Below are 15,692 nucleotides of genomic sequence, written 5' to 3'. Positions count from 1 at the left end.
CAACAGGGGTTATTACTTCAAGCATTTGCTGTGATATCTTGGGATTACCCATTTTTGCGGCCTTGTAACCATGCAGATTGCTTGTGTTAAAATCATGTCACATTCAGGTTGAAATAGAAGTTCAGGCAAGCGTGACAAAATAAACTGTAGTACAAACAATGCTGTAATAAAAGATTTAAGCCCAATTGGATGGATTTCAATTCTGTAATGGTTTCAAGAACAGAGAAGTGTAAGTGGAACCGTGAACTACAAAGGAGCTGCACACAGAATGTTTGTCTTGTTACTCGCTGATCATCACCCACTCCAACTGAGTCAGAATAAGAAACACACCTGCAGATATATTGGAGGAGATTGTAATTGGCTTGAGGCAGACCCATCACCTGTTTGATCAGCTCCTGAACGCCCTGAATAAAAAAAATGACAAATTATTGATTCCCATTATAAATCTGAATGCTTGAAGAGAAACCCCAATCTGAACCCATTGTAGATTGGACAGGTGGGCAATTAAAAATCACATACATTATCTCCTACATCTAACCTGCTCAACCGAGCATGTAACAGGCCCACAGGGTCAGATCTGCAGAGGCCCTTGTCCCATCTGTGTCCACTCCCAGTAATGTCACGGGGAGCTTACTTCAACTTTAACAATGGTCTGGGTGGGAAATGCGTACAATTTTCAGACTGGGTTTTAAGGAAGCCGGCTTTTTTTTAAGGTACAATTTTAAAGATAGATAATTTCAATGTGTTTCTTGAGCCCTTACAAAAATAACTTGCGTCTCCCAGACATCGACACTCTATCCACGTACCAATCACCAATTTGCCTACAGAAGGCAAACCTGCCATCACCTGGGCTTGACTGATAATCAAAGAGAACATTTTATAACAAGGCAGCATAATCTGAGAGTTACCTCCTGGTCTTTCAGGAGGAAGGACTTCTCCACATGAAGACAGGTCGAAGATTGGATTTGCTCTGGCCAATTATTGGTGACAGTTATTTTTATTCAGTGATATAAAAATACTGTACAAGGTGCAGATAGTCGGGACTTCCTCACAGTTCCAATGACCCAATCCTGTTTGCACATTCTCCGTGTGACCTCATAGGGATCCCCCACGTTCTTTGGCCTCCATTTGGATCATGAAGATGTGCCGGCTAGTCGGGAAATGGGCAAATGAAAGCTATCCCTAGTGTAGTGAGTTCACGGGAGAATAATTAATGGGTGGCTGAAGGTCAGAGACTCAAAGGGCCTGTGCTGTATGATGATGGAATGTGGAAAAGGCAGCCAATAGAAGCCACGTCACAATGCAATCATAATCTGATTGGCAGAAGAGCGCAATCAACGAGATGACTGACTACTGGCCCTACATTTCTCCATTACCATTCAGCCTCTCGGCCCCACAGTTTCCACAGCTGTCCTCTTGTTCTCCCACCTAACAGGTATGAATTCAGCCAGCAGGCTTTGAACTTGGCCTGGGAGCTTAACTAATGCAAGAAAAGTTTTTGACTCTGATGCAAGATTCTTCCTCAACTCTTCTCGTGCTGAAGACTAACCAAGCAGCAGAAAGCTCTCAGCTGATGGTTATGAGGGCTTAGACACCCACATCATCCATCCAATGCATCATGCAAGCAACTCTCATGAATGTCAATTTCCAGCTGAAATGAGGCACATTCTAGAAATTCTGAACATTTATCTCGAGATTTGTCTCTTTGGGCAGTGACACTGGAAGTTAGATTCCTGCAATCCTGAAACTGCTTGGATTGGAAGCAAAGTTGCAGTATAAATTTAGTGTGGACGGACTAGCAAAAAGGACACATCATCTTCAGTTCAGTGAGGGCCAGTGGTATGTTTACCTCTTCCTTGTCCTTAGCCAGCAATTGTGCACACGAAAGGAAATCTTCGTACTTGGCAAATGGGATAACTGGTTCTGGTAACTCCCGCAAGTACAGTTTCAGCAAGGATGCAACAGTGTGAACATCCGTGTTCCTGAAATGAAACAGCATGAATGATGGAACTTTGGAAGGCCATAACCATTAACCAGCTTTTCCTGTCAGCATGTGGAATCAATCACTACCCCACCTAGTGAAAAGCCAACATCCCCTTGTTCTGCCCCACACTGATGATCTACTCCCAGCCTCCCTTACCCCCCCCCCCACCACCCTCCAACCAGGGGGGAGAGAATGAAGTCAGCGTTGGCATCTGCACCCTGCTACATGAAGCAGAGATCAACGAACCTCTGGGCTTCAGAGAAATGGATGGGAGGCAAATCCACAGGACCACAAGAGGGGCAGAGAGGAGTCTCCCTCCCTCCCCACCATCGATGTGATCTACCAGGATGGTTGTCTGAAGAGGCTGGCTAAAATCATTTCCAACCCCTTCCACCCAGCACTTAGCATCTTTCAGTGCTCCTGTCAGGGAAGAGATACAGGAGGATCAGAGCCAGCACCACCAGGCTAAGGACCAGCTTCTTCTCACGGGCAGTGAGAATGCTGAACGACCAAAAGGAATTTCTTACACTGACCATCTGAGACTCATTTATGGAACAATTAACCGAACAATATTTGTTTACTTATTTTTCTATATGAAATATGTATTGTTTGTCTGTATGTGTGCTATGTCTAGTTGTGTGTCTGTGTGTCTTCCATGGACCGGAAGATGCTGTTTTGTCAGATTGTACTTGTGCAATCAAATGAGAATAAACTCGATAAAGCTTGGAGTCAATCCTGCTAGTTATATGAAGAGATAATCAAAGCTAAAGGGCTATCAAGTCAATCCTGAAAAATCTTCTGCTCTGTTGCATGATACTAAATCTAACATCTTCCAAACTCAGGGTCAGTTCTAATGTGAAATTAGATCAGAACTTTTATTTAAACCTGGCAAGAGGTTTAAATCTCCAAATGAACAATGGAAGCAAAAATTAAATAAAAAGATAAATGAAGCCTTTTTTACACGAGGATATGTTTAAATGTTTCCACTGAGAAGAGCAAACAAGATCACTGTTTAAAAATATGCAAAATTAGCATGAAATTATTAAGTCTTTGGTCACCAATTGAAGCCAACGTGTTGACTTGATGTTATTGAGGGTTAGTTCTTTAGTTTACAAAACTGTGACCATTATTCCAATGCTCCAAAAATCTTGCAAAACATTGATGGGGAGTATCAAGACATGAAGTCATCATTTTTCAACGACAATGTCTTGCACTTATTTAAGTTTGTAGACAGCGTATTAGAAACCACACATACGGAAAAAAAATGTTTGACCGACTACAATTAAATAGTCATCATCTTTCACCCTTGAGAATTTGATAGATTTTCAGGTTTATTAGCTTTTTGCTCTCACTAACACCCAAATATATTATTACCTTTTTTGAATGTTACACAATTAGGGGTCGGTGCTGTGCAATTGATCAGCAAAAGGAGGTGTAAGGCACTCCTTCCGTCCGATAGCCTACAGGTCACCCTTGGGCCATTTACCCTTTTACCCATCTAGTATGGACACTGCAACTGAAGAAGGCAATGGGATACCACTTCAGTATTTTTTTACCTTATGTAATCATGAACTCAACATTGACTACGGTCTCAGCTCAAAGATGGAGTCTTCACCGAAGGAGAACAGGGGAGGTTCAACTACAATTTGGGGGTCAGACTGGAGAGTACGGATGGAGAGACTTGTTTGCCCATGCCAAACATCAAGGTTCATAAACAGCAGTTTCATAAATTTTTTCCAGTGTATCTGGTGTATTTAATCTACAAGAGGGAAAGCAGTTTCTATCGTCAAGGACCCCCACCACCCAGGTTCACTCTGCTGCCATCGGGGAAAAGGTGCAGAAGCCTGATGATGAGCACTTGGCGTCACCAGGACAGCTTCTTCCCCTCCACCATCAGATTCCTGAATGAACAGTGAACCACAGACTCTGCCTGACTTTGACTTCTTCTTGCACTATTTTGTTTTACTTTGAAAGCTGGTTTATAATAAAGTTTGCACCATGATGCTATCACAAATCAACGACAATAAATTCTGATTCTTTAAAGGGTACATGAAATGTACAAGCATTCTTGACCATGGCTGCATGGAGTTTCTGAGTCAAACCCCCACTCCAGCCAAATTCCAGACTCCTTGGCTCTGACCACAATCCCAGGCTCACATTCCAGACTAATGAGTGAGCATGATGCAGGATTTCTGAACAATCGGATGTTGGATTATCTGAGCTTTACTAACACTTGGTTAAATAGATAGCTTCATTCAGAACACTCTCCAGTGGCTTATAATACATTAGCTTCATTTCAACTAAAGTAAACACTGGTAGCCTCTGGTATTTGAACAAAATGAAAGGTATGAATTTACTTGTCAAACAGAGGCTTTTCTCCACAGTTGAAAGAATCCTGGAGCTCTTTGACCAGGTTGGCTTGCCCAGGCATGCGAAACAACCCTTCTTCATTGAGACCATGTTCTCTAATAAAGTCCACACACTGTTCCACGATTAAAGGAGCCAAATGTCTTCCAAACTTCCTCTCGAACTGGACTGTATCTTCCAAACGCTGTCCAAATATACCTGCAATAAATTGGAATCTGAAGGTATAATTGCCCCTGAAAAGGCCTTTAATAACATCCCCTTCCAATCCATGATGTAGCTTGGGAAATCAAAATACCAAATGTCATACTTAAAACCACACTAAATATTTTAGTTAGAATGCTCAGGTCAATTTTGGAATCTGCTTGTACTTGTCACTCGGAAGTTAAGCAGACTCAGGCCTCGTCAGTACTTGGAGGGGAGACCGCCTGGGAACACCAGGTGCTGTAGGTTTCGGTGAGGGGTGCTGGACAAAGTGGCGACTCTCTGTCTGCCTTACAGTAGGCAAAAGTTAAACAATCCCAGATATGTTACATTCTAAATGTAGCACTGCGTGACAATAATGGAACCTTTACCTTCTTTGGATCAGGATGGTTATGTCTCTGTGGTGCGCTGAGGTAGTAGCAAGCAAGCACAAAACTCCAAAGACTGTACAACAGGCTTTTTATTCAGATAAAAGTCTGAAAACACCAGTTCATGCTTCAGTGGCTCCCGTGTGACTGGCTCAGGAGGAGCCGGCTCGGGTCTATATTCTGATCAGCTGATTGACAGCCAGCCAGATGGAGTCAGCTCTTAGGTGGTCCTGCAGGTACAGAGATCAACCCCTGCAGTCGGCTGGTGGTCATATCACCGCAGTCTCTTTGTGTTTTTAAAAGGTACTTCATACATTTAACAGCTCTTAACCCACCCTGCTGGGCACACATACTATATATGGGGAAATGTTTCTCTATTGTCCAACCTTCTGAGACAGATTTCAGGAGAAAACAGAAATTTTCGAGATCCTCAACTATTCTCAATAGACCTTTGCCACCATTTGCATCAAGAACCATTGAGAGAAGCGGTGGTGGTGTAAATTTAGGTTCTTGATAGCCACCATCTTTCTTGGATTCAACACACAATTGGCAGTGTGAAGAAACCACATCGGTGCCTTTAAATTAAAATTTTTAATTTAGATATACAGCATGGTAACAGGCCATTTCGGCCCACAAGTCCGAGCTGCCCAATTTACACCCCATTAACCTACATTCCTAGTACATTTTAAATGGTGGGAGGAAACTGGAGCCCCAGAGAAAACCCACAGGGACAACGTACAAACTCCTTACAGACAGCGCAGGATTCAAACCCTGGTCCGATCCTGATCACTGATGCTTTGAAGGCCAGTGCTAACTACTATGCCAACCATGTTGCACTTCCTCATGAGTTTGCAGAGGTTTGGTACGACATCAGAAACCCTGGCAAATTTCTACAGAGGTGTGGTGCAAACTGTGCTGACCGGTTGCCATCACGGTCTGGTAATGGGGACACCAATACCCTGAGCATTACGTTTTGAAAAGGTACTCAACATAGCCCCGGACATCAAAGGCAAAAACCTCCCCACCATCAAGAACAAATACGGTGGGGAGAAGTCACGTGGCCGAGTGGAACTAGCCCTTTCCCGAGAAAAGAAAAAAAAGTTTGAAAAAACAGAGCTCAATAAACATAAAATATAGGAAGAGAAAGATAAAGTTACAGAGAAGAGACAGAAGATGGCACCCGAAAGAGAAAAAGTAAGAACAACAGAGAAAAGGGAAGAAGAAAAATCACTGGAGAAGAAAGAAGAAGGCCTTACCTGCACATCAGAGTAGAGAGCCTCCGTGGAGAGGAGTGACCGATCTACGATTTTGGTGAGTCCCCAGAGGAGCGGTGTCCTCCTGACCAGCGGACTTCAAAAATGGCTCTCAGACCCAAGAAGAGGTGCACAAGTAAAAGAAAAGGTTAACGCCGGCGGGAGGGGGACTCCGCTGAGGAGTGGCCAGCTGCGGAGCGGCCAGCTGAGAGACGCCCAGTATCAGGGCGTTCGGCTGGAGGAAGTAAGTAAGAAAGAAGAAGAGTGGTGAGAAAGAGAATGAAGAGCTGGAAGAGGGTGAGCAGCAGGGGGACGACCGGCAGGGGGATGACCTGCGGCAGGAGGCCCAGCAGCAGGAGACACAGCAGCTGGTGGCCCAGCAAGGATACAGAAGAAGCTCACCAGAGAAGGATGAAGATACACAGTTACAGAGAAGAGGACGACACAGACATAGATACAGACACAGAAGAAGAGGAGGAAGAAGACCAAGAATTTCAAAGGAAAGAAGGTAAAATAGAAGGACAATAGATAAAGCCTTTTTCGAAGAACAAATGAGGTCATTAAAAGAATGGCTATCGTTAGAATTTAGTTCAATCAAAAGAAAAATGAAAAGAGCTGAAGACAGAATGCAAAGCTTAGAGTTGGTCATGACTGAAATAGGGAAAAGAGTAGAAAATGTGGAGGAACAAGAAGGTGCTGTAGAAATGGAAATAAATGATTTAAGAGGGAAGTTGGAAGAGAGCGGAAAAAAAATTAAAGAGACACAAGATTTATTGTCACAAAAAATTGACATATTGGAAAACTACAGTAGGCGAAACAACATAAAAATAGTGGGCCTGAAAGAAGGCAAAGAAGGGTCAGATATGAAGGAATTTATAAAAGGATGGATCCCAAAGGTGCTGGGAACGACAGATTCACATGAAGAAATAGAAATCGAAAGGGCGCATAGAGCACTAGTACCGAAACCACCACCACATCAAAAACCGAGATCCATATTGGTAAAATTTCTAAAACATTTCTTTCTTCTTTGGCTTGGCTTCGCGGACGAAGATTTATGGAGGGGGTAAAAAGTCCACGTCAGCTGCAGGCTCGTTTGTGGCTGACAAGTCCGATGAGGGACAGGCAGACACGATTGCAGCGGTTGCAGGGGAAAATTGGTTGGTTGGGGTTGGGTGTTAGGTTTTTCCTCCTTTGCCTTTTGTCAGTGATGTGGGCTCTGCGGTCTTCTTCAAAGGAGGTTGCTGCCCGCCAAACTGTGAGGCGCCAAGATGCACGGTTTGAGGCGTTATCAGCCCACTGGTGGTGGTCAATGTGGCAGGCACCAAGAGATTTCTTTAGGCAGTCCTTGTACCTTTTCTTTGGTGCACCTCTGTCACGGTGGCCAGTGGAGAGCTCGCCATATAACACGATCTTGGGAAGGCGATGGTCCTCCATTCTGGAGACGTGACAAGAGAAAACATACTGGAGCAGGCAAGAAAGAAGGTTAGAGAAGACAATAAGCCTTTGGAATATAAGGGACAAAAAATAATTTTTTACCCAGACATAAGCTTCGAACTTTTAAAGAAGAGGAAGGAATTCAACACGGTGAAAACAATCTTTTGGAAGAAAGGGTATAACTTTATATTAAGACATCCAGCAGTACTCAAAGTATTTATTTCTGGGGAACGGACCCAAAGAAAGCCCAAGAATTTGCTGAACATTTGTAGGACAGGAGAAGAGAGGAGGAGGAGGAGTGACAAGAAGGATGAAAATATACAAAAATATGTAAAAATATAAAGTAAATATAATGTATATATAAAGATTTAAAAATGGATAAGAGAAGGGGGAAAAAAGATAGCTTTGTTATAAGTATAGGAAAATAGTGTTCTCTGGGGAGGGCTGGGGGTGGGAGGATAAGGGTCACTGCGAAATTGGTTGACGCTTGTGAGGAAGTTCGCAAACCGAATGGAAAGGGGAGTTGTGGTTGCCGTCAAGGGACAGGAGGCAATCCAAGAGGGGGAGGTTCATTTGGGGTTAAAGGGTTATTGCTTGTGGGGATTGTTGGGGTATTTCATGTCTTAAATGCGTTATCATATAGGAAAAAAGAAACTCAGGGATGAATGTGATGTCATGTATGTACTCTGACAATAAATCTGAACTTTGGATGTAAAAGATTTAAACAGGGTAGAGAGAGAAGACAAGAGACAGAGGCCAGCAGAGAGGGGGGGGGGAGAGAGACAGGCGGGGGGGAAGAGAGAGAGACAGAAAGAGAGGGGGGGGAGAGACAGACAGAGAGAGGGGGGAGAGAGACAGGCAGAGAGGGGGGGGAGAAACAGGTAGAGAGAGGGGGAGAGACAGGTAGAGAGAGGGGGAGAGACAGGCAGAGGGGGGGAGAGACAGGCAGAGAGGGGGGAGAGACAGGGAGAGAGGGGGGAGAGACAGGGAGAGGGGGGAGAGACAGGCAGAGAGGGGGGAGAGACAGGCAGAGAGGGGGAGGCAGGCAGAGAGAGGGGGAGAGACCGGCAGAGAGAGGGGGAGAGACCGGCAGAGAGGGGGGAGAGACCGGCAGAGGGGGGAGACAGGCAGAGGGGGGAGAGACAGGCAGAGGGGGGAGAGGGTGGCAGAGAGAGAGGGGGGGGGAGAGTCAGGCAGAGAGGGGGGGAGAGACAGGCAGAGAGGGGGGGAGAGACAGGCAGAGAGAGAGGGGAGAGACAGACAGAGAGAGAGGGGAGAGACAGACAGAGAGAGGGGGGAGAGAGACAGGCAGAGAGGGGGGGAGAGACAGGTAGAGAGAGGGGGAGAGACAGGTAGAGAGAGGGGGAGAGACAGGCAGAGGGGGGAGAGACAGGCAGAGGGGGGAGAGACAGGCAGAGGGGGGAGAGACAGGCAGAGGGGGGAGAGGCTGGCAGAGAGAGAGAGGGGGAGAGTCAGGCAGAGAGAGGGGGGAGAGACAGGCAGAGAGAGAGGGGAGAGACAGGCAGAGAGAGAGGGGAGAGACAGACAGAGAGAGGGGGGAGAGACAGGTAGAGAGAGGGGGAGAGACACAGAGAGAGGGGGAGAGACAGGCAGAGAGGGTGAGAGACAGGCAGAGAGGGTGAGAGACAGGCAGAGGGGGGAGACAGGCAGAGGGGGGAGACAGGCAGAGGGAGGAGAGACAGGCAGAGGGAGGAGAGACAGGCAGAGGGGGGAGAGACAGGCAGAGGGGGGAGAGACAGGCAGAGGGGGGAGAGACAGGCAGAGGGGGGAGAGACAGGCAGAGGGGGGAGAGACAGGCAGAGGGGGGAGAGACAGGCAGAGGGGGGAGAGACAGGCAGAGGGGGGAGAGACAGGCAGAGGGGGGAGAGACAGGCAGAGGGGGGAGAGACAGGCAGCGGGGGGAGAGACAGGCAGAGGGGGGAGAGGCTGGCAGAGGGGGGAGAGGCTGGCAGAGAGAGAGAGGGGGAGAGTCAGGCAGAGAGAGGGGGGGAGAGACAGGCAGAGAGAGAGGGGAGAGACAGACAGAGAGAGAGGGGAGAGACTGACAGAGAGAGGGGGGAGAGACAGACAGAGGGAGGGGAGAGACAGACAGAGAGGGGGGGGGAGAGGCCGGCAGAGAGGGTGGAGAGACAGGCAGAGAGGGGGGAGAGACAGGCAGAGAGGGGGAGGCAGGCAGAGAGAGGGGGAGAGACAGGCAGAGAGAGGGGAAGAGACCGGCAGAGAGGGGGGAGAGACCGGCAGAGGGGGGAGACAGGCAGAGGGGGGAGAGACAGGCAGAGGGGGGAGAGGGTGGCAGAGAGAGAGGGGGGGGGAGAGTCAGGCAGAGAGGGGGGGAGAGACAGGCAGAGAGAGAGGGGAGAGACAGACAGAGAGAGAGGGGAGAGACAGACAGAGAGAGGGGGGAGAGAGACAGGCAGAGAGGGGGGAGAGAGACAGGCAGAGAGGGGGGAGAGAGACAGGCAGAGAGGGGGGGAGAAACAGGTAGAGAGAGGGGGAGAGACAGGTAGAGAGAGGGGGAGAGACAGGTAGAGAGAGGGGGAGAGACAGGCAGAGGGAGGGGGGAGAGACAGACAGAGAGAGGGGGGAAGAGAGACGGGCAGAGAGGGGGGGAGAGACAGGTAGAGAAAGGGGGAGAGACACAGAGAGAGGGGAGAGACAGGCAGAGAGGGTGAGAGACAGGCAGAGGGGGGAGACAGGCAGAGGGAGGAGAGACAGGCAGAGGGGGGAGAGACAGGCAGAGGGGGAGAGACAGGCAGAGGGGGGAGAGACAGGCAGAGGGGGAGAGACAGGCAGAGGGGGAGAGACAGGCAGAGGGGGGAGAGACAGGCAGAGGGGGAGAGACAGGCAGAGGGGGAGAGACAGGCAGAGGGGGAGAGACAGGCAGAGGGGGAGAGACAGGCAGAGGGGGGAGAGACAGGCAGAGGGGGGAGAGACAGGCAGAGGGGGGAGAGGCTGGCAGAGAGAGAGAGAGGGGAGAGTCAGGCAGAGAGAGGGGGGAGAGACAGGCAGAGAGAGAGGGGAGAGACAGACAGAGAGAGAGGGGAGAGACAGACAGAGAGAGGGGGGAGAGACAGACAGAGGGAGGGGAGAGACAGACAGAGAGAGGGGGGGAGAGACTGAGAGAGAGAGAGGGGGGATTGGGAGAGACAGGCAGAGAGATAGAAGGCAGAGACAGGCAGAGAGTGAGAGAGAGAGTGAGTGAGAGACCGGCAGTGAGAGCGAGGGAGAGACAGGCAGAGAGAGACAGGCAGAGAGAATGAGGGAGAGACAGGCAGAGAGCAAGGGAGAGAGAGACAGGCAGGGAGTGACAGGGGGAGAGACAGGCAGAGAGAAGGGGGAGAGAGGAAAATGACAGGCGCAGAGAGAGGGGGAAAGCAACAGGCGCAGAGAGAGAGGGAGAGCGACAGGCACAGAGAGAGTGTTCCATTTTGTAGAAAGTTCAAAGACTAGGGGCTACAGGTTTAAAGTTTGGGACAAACTATGTGAAGGTTCGACCAAAAGTAGTTATAATCTGGAATACACTGCCTGCCAGGGTATGGGAAACATGATCATTCATGGCTATTGGGAGAGCATTGGATGGGCATTTGAGAGGGAATAATCAGCAAGGCTATGGAGAAAGAAAATGCAAGGATTACTCCACCAGAAGCTATGGAGACTCGATGGGTTGAATTTCCCTCCTCTTTTCCTCAACAATTCTATGAATTCCATTTCAGCGTTGAAGATGAAAAAGTTTCCTTTTATCTTCCCTCTTTTACCATCTCACGCAAGCCCAGTAAATGCCATCACCGCACACCTTTCCAACCCCGTGCATTCTCCTCTGTCCCAGAACTTTCTACTCCTACAAACTAAACCATGGCTTGTCAGAATCATGGGCTTTAGTTCCTCCTTATAACCTTCCAATTCTAATTTGAAGTAAATGTCCCAAGATAGTGGACAAGAAGCAAATGTCCCAGTGATCTCAGGCAGTGAATAACCTCATTGCTGGTCCAGATTCAGATTTATTCTGATCTGGTTCAAGATCCACATTAATGTTCTTCCTACTTGCTTGGTCTGTGATGTGTGGGACGATTTCAGTCAAGAATGCTCCAAGTGGGGGAGGAGTCACGTGATGGAGTAGTGGCTGGACGGAGAACTCCAGCCCTCTCCAGAAAAGTCGGGAAAAACAAAAGAAAATACAAAGGCACAGAAATAAAAGTTAAAGAAAAGTGAGTATAAAGGTGGAAAGAAGATGGAGACAAAAGAAGAAAAATCAAAATCAACGGTAAGAAGAGAAGAAGAGAAGACAACGGAGGAAAAAGGTGAAAGCCTTACCTGTCCGAAGAGGCCCGCTGTGGAGAGAGGAGCCCGCTACCTCAGGTCGGTAGAAAAAGAACTACAACAATGGCTCACAGAGCCGAGTAAAAGTGCGCAACCGCGCATGAAAAAAAACACACCGACGGGAGGGGGGACCAGCTGGGGAGTCGATCTCCACAGCCGGCAACGACAGCTGCAGAACACCTGCAGCAAGAAGAGACCACAGAAGACAATAGAAACAAGAAAGAAGAGAAGGAAAGGGCAACAAAGAAACAACAGATGGCCAACCCAGAGGAAGAAGAAGGGGAAGAATACAGTGAAATAGATGAAGGGAAAGGCAAGGTAAAGGATATACTTGCTCTTGTTAGAGGATACATGGAGTCATTTAAAGAATGGCAAACACAGGAATTCAATGATTTAAGAAGAAGAATAAACAACACAGAAGAGAAAGTGAATAAAATAGATATGACCTTAACAGAAATGGGGAAAAAAATGGACAAGATGGAAGAACGGGCAGTAGCGGCAGAAATGGAGGTAGAAGACTTAAAAAAGAAATTGGAGGAATCTAATAAAAAAAACTAAAGAGACACAAGAACTACTAGCTCAAAAAATAGATATAATGGAAAATTATAACAGAAGAAATAACATAAAGATAGTGGGCCTTAGGGAAGATGAAGAAGGCAAGAATATGAGGGAGTTTATAAAAGAGTGGATCCCTAAGACCCTAGGATGTCCAGAACTACAGCAAGAAATGGAAATAGAAAGGGCACATAGAGCATTGGCCTCTAAACCACAACCACAACAAAAACCAAGATCTATTGTAGTAAAATTCCTAAGATATACTACAAGAGAAAAGGTACTGGAGAAGACAATGGAAAAAGTAAGAGAGGGCAACAAACCACTGGAGTATAAAGGGCAAAAAATCTTCATTTATCCAGATATAAGTTTTGAACTCCTAAAGAAGAGAAAAGAGTTCAATACAGCAAAGGCGATTTTATGGAAGGGTATAAATTTATACTGAAGCATCCTGCGGTATTGAAAATATTTATTCAAGGACAACAAAACAGACTGTTCTCGGATCCAGAAGAAGCACGAAAATTTGCAGAACAATTACAAAAATAGACTGAGGGACGAAGACGGGTAATGAGAGTAAAAATGATCACGATTGATATGTATGTGGGTAAAAACAAAAATAGACTGAGGGATGAAGACGGGTAATGAGGGTAAAAATGACCACGATTGATATGTATGCGGGTAAAGAGGTATAAGAGTGAATAGAGACAATGTGCATACGTGAAAGTATCTGTAATTAGAGGAAAATATAGATAGTATAGACAAGAATTAATAAGGGAAGGTAATGGAATAGAGAGAATAAGGAGGGAATTAAAAGAGTGACCTTTGTGACATATGAAAAGTGAAATCTTTTCTGGGGGGGGCTGGGTGGGGGAAAATAGCGGTCACTGCAAAATCAGTTGACGCTTGCGAGTGGATTCGCAAATCCAAATGGAGAGGGGAGATGTGGTTGTCCGACAAGGGATAAAGGACAACTCAGGAGGGGAAGGGGAGATTGGGGATAAAGAAGATAGAAATAGGAGAATAAGGAAAATGTTGGATGTTGTAGGAATGTTGTCTTGTAAAGAGTTGAAAATAAGAAAACAGAAATGGAAAAGGAGGAAAGGTAATGAGGGAAAAACGGAAAGAGAAGATAAACAAAATATAAAATGGCTACGCTGAACTATATGACTTTAAATATTAATGGAATACATAACCAAATTAAAAGGAAGAAACTACTAAATTTACTGAAAAAGGAAAAAATAGATATAGCATTTGTCCAAGAAACACACTTAACTGAATTGGAGCACAAGAAATTAAAGAGAGATTGGGTAGGACATGTAACAGCAGCATCGTATAATTCAAAAGCAAGAGGAGTGGCTATATTAATTAGCAAAAATGTGCCATTTAAAATAGAAGAGGAAATAATAGATCCAGCAGGGAGATATGTTATGATAAAATGTCAGATATATTCGGAGCTTTGGAATCTACTTAATATATATTCACCTAACGAAGAAGATCAAAAGTTTATGCAAGATATCTTTTTGAAGGTAGCTAATACGCAAGGGAACATACTAATAGGAGGGGATTTCAATCTGAATTTGGATCCAAATATGGATAAAACGGGGAAAAAAATTAACAGGAAGAACAAAGTAACCAAATTTATAATTAAATCAATGCAAGAAATGAAACTTGTGGACATATGGAGGAAACAAAACCCAAAAGAAAAGGAATACTCATACTACTCGACTAGACATAAAACATACTCAAGATTAGACCTATTTTTGTTATCAGCTAGTATGCAGGATAGAGTAAGAGAAACAGAATATAAAGCGAGAATGCTATCGGACCATTCACCCTTAATACTGACAGTAAAGCTAGAGGACATCCCTCCAAGAATGTATAGATGGAGATTAAACCCCATGCTACTTAAAAGACAGGATTTTAGAGAATTTATTGAAAAACAATTAAAAATGTATTTTGAAGTAAATACGGAATCAGTGGAAGATAAGTTTATACTATGGGACGCAATGAAAGCATTCATTAGAGGGCAAATAATAAGTTATGCAACCAAGATGAAGAAGGACTATAATCAGGAAACAGAGCAGTTGGAAAGGGAAAAAGTAAACAGAAAAAAAATTAGCAATAAAGGAAGATACAACCAAAAGAAGAGAATTGGCGGATAAAAAAATAAAATATGAAACATTACAAACATATAAGGTGGAGAAAAATATAATGAAGACAAAACAGAAATATTATGAACTAGGTGAAAAAACACACAAAATCTTAGCATGGCAGCTTAAGACAGAGCAAACTAAGAAAATGGTATTGGCAACAAGGAAAAAAGACAAACAAATTACATATAATCCAAAAGAAATTAAGGAAAACTTCAGAGAATTCTATGAACAATTATACCGAACTGAAAACGAAGGGAAAGAAGGGAAAATAGATGAATTTTTGACTAAAATTGAACTACCAAAACTACAAATAGAGGAACAAAATAAATTAACAGAACCATTTGGAACAGTAGAAATACAAGAGATAATAAAAAAATTACCAAATAATAAGACACCAGGAGAGGATGGACTCCCAATAGAATTCTACAAAACATTTAAAGACCTATTAATACTGTCCCTCCTGGATGTAATCAACCAGATTGATGAGACACAAAACTTACCAGATTCATGTAAAACAGCAATAATTACAGTGATACTAAAACAAGGGAAAGATCCACTCTCACCAGCGTCATATAGACCAATATCTTTGCTAAACACAGATTATAAGATAATAGCTAAACTATTAGCAAACAGATTAGCAGAACATGTACCGAAAATGGTAAATTTAGACCAAACTGGATTTATCAAAAAAAGACGCACAACAGACAATATTTGTAAATTTATTAACTTAATTCATGCAGTAGAAGGAAATAAAGCACCTGCAGTAGCAGTTGCTTTAGATGCAGAGAAGGCCTTCGACAGAGTAGAATGGAATTATTTGTTCAAAGTATTGCAAAAATTCAGTTTACCGGAGAAGTATATTAATTGGATTAAAGCATTATATAAGGGACCGTTAGCGAAAGTGACAGTAAATGGACATGTATCAAAGCAATTTAACTTAAGCAGGTCAACGCGGCAGGGATGCCCACTATCACCATTATTGTTTGCGCTAGCTATAGAACCACTAGCAGAATCGATAAGAATAGATAATAATATAAAAGGA

At 45.0% G+C, this 15,692-nt stretch overlaps 1 protein-coding gene across 6 annotated transcripts in view; it reads right to left on the bottom strand.

The window, feature by feature from the left end:
• The window catches only part of LOC138736327 (rho GTPase-activating protein 22-like), a 345,123-nt gene that overhangs the window by 23,077 nt on the left and 306,354 nt on the right, over positions 1–15,692 (bottom strand). For all 6 annotated transcript variants that reach the window (XM_069885644.1, XM_069885649.1, XM_069885650.1 and 3 more), the window contains 3 exons: positions 4,342–4,549; positions 1,850–1,982; positions 331–404 (listed from right to left, as the gene is read on the bottom strand). In XM_069885644.1, the coding sequence (XP_069741745.1) occupies positions 331–404; positions 1,850–1,982; positions 4,342–4,549 (415 nt within the window). The remainder of the gene's footprint in view (positions 1–330; positions 405–1,849; positions 1,983–4,341; positions 4,550–15,692) is intronic.

This window comes from Narcine bancroftii, chromosome 6 (assembly GCF_036971445.1).
Source record: "Narcine bancroftii isolate sNarBan1 chromosome 6, sNarBan1.hap1, whole genome shotgun sequence".
Taxonomy (NCBI): domain Eukaryota; kingdom Metazoa; phylum Chordata; class Chondrichthyes; order Torpediniformes; family Narcinidae; genus Narcine; species Narcine bancroftii.
The sequence above is the reverse complement of the archived record's forward strand: the minus strand, read 5'-3'. Positions and strand labels throughout refer to the sequence as shown.